The 6,211-nt window shown below is 40.5% G+C and overlaps 1 protein-coding gene across 2 annotated transcripts in view; it reads left to right on the plus strand.

Moving 5' to 3' along the window:
* LOC131351766 (threonine synthase-like 1) overlaps window positions 1-5,218 on the plus strand; it is a 7,479-nt gene extending 2,261 nt beyond the window's left edge. The window contains exons 1-2 of one of the 2 annotated variants that reach the window (XM_058387434.1): window positions 1-1,092; window positions 1,188-5,218. The exon at window positions 1-1,092 is cut by the window's left edge and continues 438 nt beyond it. In XM_058387434.1, coding sequence (XP_058243417.1) covers window positions 1,206-3,398 — 2,193 coding nt within the window. In that variant the 5' untranslated portion in view covers window positions 1-1,092; window positions 1,188-1,205 and the 3' untranslated portion in view covers window positions 3,399-5,218. The remainder of the gene's footprint in view (window positions 1,093-1,187) is intronic. The other variant, XM_058387365.1, reaches the window with a different exon arrangement.
* Window positions 5,219-6,211: the final 993 nt, after the last annotated feature.

Consider the following 6,211-nt stretch of genomic DNA (forward strand, 5'->3'; position numbering starts at 1 on the left):
CCATAAACAATGGCATAGTGTCAGATACAGAGCTATTAATGCTTAACACTGATCAGTCATAACATTCTGACCACTGACCGGTGAAGTGAATAAGACTGAGTATCTCCTCATCATGGCACCTGTTAGTGGGTGGGATATATTAGGCAGCAAGTCAACATTTTGTCCTCAAAGTTGATGTTAGAAGCAGGAAAAATGGACAAGTGTAAGGATTTGAGTGAGTTTGTTGAAGGACCAAATTGTGATGGCTAGACCACTGGATCAGAACATCTCCAAAACTGCAGCTCTTGTGGGGTGTTCCCGGTCTGCAGTGGTCAGTATCGATCACAAGTATCCTTTAAGTCCTGTAAGTTGTGAGGTGGGGCCCATGAAGGCCAACTTACAGGACTGAAAGGATCTGCTGCTAACATCTTGGTGCCAGATACCACAGCACACCTTCAGGGATCTAGTGGAGTCCGTGCCTCGACGGGTCAGGGCTGTTTTTTCAGCAAAACGGGGACCAACACAATATTAGGCAGGTGGTCATAATGTTATGTCTGATTGGTGTATATAGAAAGTATTTAACTGCCACAGAGCCAGTACATTAGATCTCTGTAAGTCAAGTGATCATATAATTACAGAAGTAGATAGATTTTCTTAGACAAAGAATGATCCAGTCTGATAGACTGACACTGGTTAAAGAAATCCAATCTCTTGCACATAAAGAAGAGAGAGATAAATACAAATTCTACACATTTGGTTTTTATTCAAACATTTCTCTGCTGTTATTTTTTAAAACCATTTTATACATTAGAATAAAATGTACTGATAGAATATGTAAACATAGTAAAATCGTTTAATGTTTGCAGCATGTTTTCTAATGACTTTCTTCAATGTTATGAGTTTCTAAAATTCATTATATCACCGTTATTATGCCAACATTACTCAAACAACAGGAAAAACATATTTGATGTGTTTGAATGTATTTCCAAAAATTAAGGAATGAACAAAGCTCAAAAAGGGAAAAGGAGGAATATTACAGACTTTTCCCTTTCTATTTCAGTTAACCTGAAATACTCCAAGTCTCCAGCAGGTGTCACTGTTTACAGCTAAATTGTAATGACACAGTGCCTACATTCTTTAATTGTATCTTCATTGACTTAGCGAATTAATAACTAATGCCACTGAAACTTTTATTTCTTCTTTCTCAGATCCTTTTCCTAAAAAAGATGATGGCTAGACACTTATTTTCTTTATTGACTAAAACGGAGAAACTGAGGTACCTCAAAATCTGTGGTTCTTCCGCTGGCTTGTCTTTACACGTGATAACATCATGTCTGTCTACGAAGAGTTCTCAGGAGACAAACATTCTCCTCATGGGTCCTCCTGGAGCTGGGAAGACATCAGTGGGACGGATTTTGTCCCACAGACTCAGGAAGCCTGTAATCGATATAGACGATGATGTTCTGGAGAAGACGTGGGGGATGACAGTAGCAGAGAAGCTGGCGCAAGTCGGTGGCGACCGTTTTATCACTGAAGAAGGGCAAGCTGTGTGCAACCTCTCGGCTTCTGGATGTGTGATCTCATTGACGGGTTCGAACCCGCTTCACCCAGACGCCATGCAGCACATGAAACGCTCAGGAATCACTCTCTATCTGGACGTGGACACTGAAGACATTGTGGAGAGGCTGGGCAGAATGAAGGTGAACAGAATTGTAGGTCAGGATGCTGGAGTCTCCATGAGGGAGATCTTAGAGTACCGGAAGCAGTTTTATGAGAAGTGGTTGGATGCCAGAGTGTTTTGTGGAAGGGGAGACACTATAGAGGAGGTAGCAGAGAAGGTTGTTAGGGTTCTAGAAAAATATAAGGACTCTGAGACCTACATCTCCACCAGGGGCCATAGATCAGAGTCCAACTGTGACATGAAGTTCTTCAGCGATGTCGTCGTGGAGGGATTAGCTCCTGATGGTGGCCTTTATGTACCTAATAAAGGATTCCCGAAACTGGAACCTCCTGAATGGTTACGATTAGCCGATATGTCTTATCCTGAGCGTGCTTTGGTCATCCTTGAGAAATGCATACATCCACTAGATATTTCTCCAACAGAACTTCGCTCGATGGTTGACCGAGCCTACGGGCAGAACTTTGCCAGCAAATCAGTGGCACCTGTTAAGCATCTTGCTGAGGATCAGTACATTCTGGAGCTCTTCCATGGACCCACTGCTTCCTTTAAAGACCTGGCACTTCAGTTAATGCCACAGCTCTTCGCTCACTGCCTTCCGCAGATGTGCAACTACTTGATCCTTGTGGCCACATCTGGGGACACAGGAAGTGCAGTTCTTAGTGGGTTCAGTAACCTCCGAGAAAGCGACAGGCAGCGTATTGGTGTGCTGGTGTTTTTCCCTGAGCGAGGCGTTAGTGTAATACAGAAACTACAGATGACTGGTTTCAAGCAGGGCCACACCAGGTCTGTGAGCGTCTTCTCTGACTTTGACTTCTGCCAGAGGACCATCAAGGAAATGTTTGGTGACTCGAGGCTGGCTGGTTACTTTGCGGTGGAGTATGCCACTGTTCTTAGCACGGCTAACTCCATCAACTGGGCGCGGCTGCTTCCGCAGGTGGTCTACCATTCGTCTGCGTACCTGGACCTCCTCAGAGACGGTGTGGTGAAATTTGGGGAGCCCATCGATGTGTGCATCCCCACTGGAAACTTTGGAAATGCCATGTCTGCTGTCTACGCTAAACAAATGGGTGTGCCAATAAGGAACATCATTTGCGCATCTAATCATAACTGCATAGTTTCAGATTTTATCTCTACTGGTCAGTATGATCTCAGAGGTAGAAAGCTCATGCTATCACATTCTCCTGCTATTGACATTCTGAAGTCTTCCAATGTGGAGCGTTTTTTGCATTATGTGTCCAGCGGGGACGGTCAGCTCGTCCGGGATTTGTTCGCAAGCCTTGAGAAAGAGCAGTGCTTCACCGTGTCTGAGGATTTCTTACGGAGGATACAGCAGGATGTGCAGGCGGGGTGGTGCTCAGAGGATGACTGTCTGAATACTATTCAGAAAGTACACTCAAAAACTGGCTACATCATGGACACTCACACAGCCGTGGCTAAATCTGTGGCTGACCGGCTGCATGATAAGAGGTGTCCGGTTGTTCTGTGCTCCACTGCACATTTCGGGAAGTTTGCTCCAGCCGTTCTTAAAGCTCTACGCTGTCCTGAGATCCCACTTCAGCCTCTGGAGCAGCTGGATGCATTGTGTGCTATCGCAGGCCAAGAGCTAATGCATGAAACTCTGTATGAGAGCGTAAGAGAGAGAGCAAGTCATCCACATACCGTATGCCAGCCTGATTTCAGGGAGCTAACAGAGGAGGTGGAATCCATGATCCAGGACTCATTTATGAAGGTCAGGTAGGACATGAGGTAGGCTGTACACAGGCACAGGAAATGAGGAGCTGCAGTGACCCTTAGGGGCAACTACTGGGGCTGCAGCTTACTTAAATCCCTAGAAACCCCCTAGTGACATCACACTTTTACATTCAGATGTATCTGTTCTTCATAAAAAAAGATGTATAATATCTGTTCTTCATAAAAACATTGCTGTAACAGATGATCATGTGTGGCTGAGATCAAAGAATAAGAAATTTAACCCATAAGAATTAATTGTGATGCACTGTAGTTATAACAACCTTTTCCCCAGAAACAGTAAAAGTCATGTAACATGCAGTACTGATCATGTGACTATAAAATTCTGCTCATTTATTCAACTATTGAATTAATAATGTAAGTTTATTTCAAAGAAAAAGTTTATCTGTGTTCAGTCATGAAAGTAGTATGTTCTAGACTAACTGTTGATACTAGACTAATCCATCAACAAATTTTTATATTTCTGGTATTTGCTCTTATCCAGAGCAACTTACATTTATATCTCATTTTATACAACTAAGGGTTAAGGGCCTTGCTCAGGGGCCCAGCAGTGGCAGTTTGGTGGACCTGGGATTCAAAATCACAACATCTGATCAGTAATCCAACACCTTAACCACTAAGCTACCACATCTTTAAGGTGTGGAGCTTTCATCTTTTTCAATCTCTGGTTCCTTCATTGCAACATGACTACTGATCTTTTCTGATGGAGGTCTGCACTTCAGGCCTTTTATTCCAACCTTAATACATGTTTGTCCACAGGTTTATTGTAAGATCAATTGGTGTGTGTATATATATATATATATAAAAAAATAAGAGACCACTGCCCAATCTCCAGATGTGAACCCTATTGAAAACCTCTGGAATGTTATGAAGAGGAAGATGGATGATCACAAGCCATCAAGTAAAGATGAGCTGTTTGCTTTTTTGAAAAAAGAGTGGTATAAAGTTCCCCAACAGTAATGTGAGAAACTGGTGGAGATCATGGAGCCAAAAAACATGCAGATCGGGGTTATTCCACCAAAGACTGATCTCTTAATGTTGTTTAGCCAAAGCATTAACACAATTTGTTTACAATTTATTTACATTTTGTTTTATTTGAGTTATTAAAGCTCTGCAAATACTGCATGATCTTGGGTTATTTTGATGTGTTGTCATTTCCTTTAAATATACACTCTAAATAACAGTTATATTTTGAATTTAGGAGAAATATTGTCAGCAGTTCACAAAAAAATGAAACAAAACACTTCATCTGACCAATACATGAACCTGGAAGAAAAAAACAGAAGAAACTCATTATTTTGCAGTGGGCTCATTTTTTTCCAGAGCTGTGTATGTGTATATATATATATATAAAACCTCGTACGAGTGGAGAGATGAAAGAATCCTTAACACCAGGCCAGTAGTTCAGAAGGTTCTTCTTCAGCACATCTCCTAGATGGCAGTGTTGCTCTGCAAACACACCAACATCAACCTGCTCTTTTCTTGAAGGGGAAAAATTCTCAAACCCTGGCTGTGGAGTTTATCAGACTTCCTCATTTGTAGGGAAACATCTACGTAATGGTGTAGCATCTTTTTCATAACGAAATTGAATGGATTTTAATTTCTTACAATAATTAATTACATGATTAAGCTGGAACATGTTGGAGATTTAGATCAGTCTTATAGCAATTCTCTCACAATCTCTACACTGTGTTTATAGTTTATTAGCTAATAATGTGGCTTAAATCTGATGTGTTGATGTATCAGAATCAGTTAAAACGTGAAGGATTTCTTCTGTTCGATCTTGTAAATTGATCAAAAATAAACAAATAAAATATATATATATATATATTTTTTAAAAAGCATGCTTACTTTCATTGCAGTGATTCACACCTATGTAAATTTTGTGTCTTTAACCTTGCACTGGAGCTACAAGGCTAACGTTGCTAACAAGAAATCAAGGTCTTATAGTTTAGCATTGTAGAAACTGACAGAGAAGCTGAATAATAAAACCTAGACTGAGTTTTTGTTTTTGATAATGTTCCCCACAGACCTGAGTACTTCAGCTTTATATTTATAATTGCTAAATAAAAGTTTATTAAAATACCTTTATCATGTAAAATTAAAGTGTGATCATCGTATATTATTATCATTCTGGTCATTTCGCTTACTTTATATCTATTAAAGCGGACTAAACTGGAGAGACACACTGAAGCCTGTAATTATCTGGATCTTCTAGCATTAAAATGAATCTCAGTGTGTCTCTGATGTGTGATATTACTGAGCTGGGCTAATGTTAGTGTTTATTAGCTGCGGTGCATTAAATCGCGAGCTCCTCGTTCAGCATTCTGCAGAAACAGGTTGAATAATTATTATGGATATTGAGCAAAATGTTCAAGATAATTATCTTCCTCATTATCCTGAGATCTGTGGACAGCCTTAATGCTCCATAATAAAGTCTGACTTGGGCTATGGAGCTGCACCAGATTCACCGTGTAAACAATCCAGAGTTGGGTTTAAAAGTGGGGAGCAGAAATGTGTTGCAGATCTCTTACTCGTAATATCTTAAACATGAAGTATAATTTACATCACAGCAAAGCGGTCAATTATTAAGTGTTACACCAAGCTCGAGCTTAATCCCTCCACAGCTGAATCCTAGTTTGTGAAATAATATTAATACACTGGAACCTCAGCATCTGAATGCCCTCCTTTATGAATTTTCACCTTAAGAATTGAAATTTTCTAAGAAATTTGCATCGGCATACGAAGCATTTTTCGGCATAAGACCGAGCTGAACTGAATTGAACATCGTCTGAGTTGCGC

Source organism: Hemibagrus wyckioides, linkage group LG01 (assembly GCF_019097595.1).
Source record: "Hemibagrus wyckioides isolate EC202008001 linkage group LG01, SWU_Hwy_1.0, whole genome shotgun sequence".
Taxonomy (NCBI): Eukaryota; Metazoa; Chordata; class Actinopteri; order Siluriformes; family Bagridae; genus Hemibagrus; species Hemibagrus wyckioides.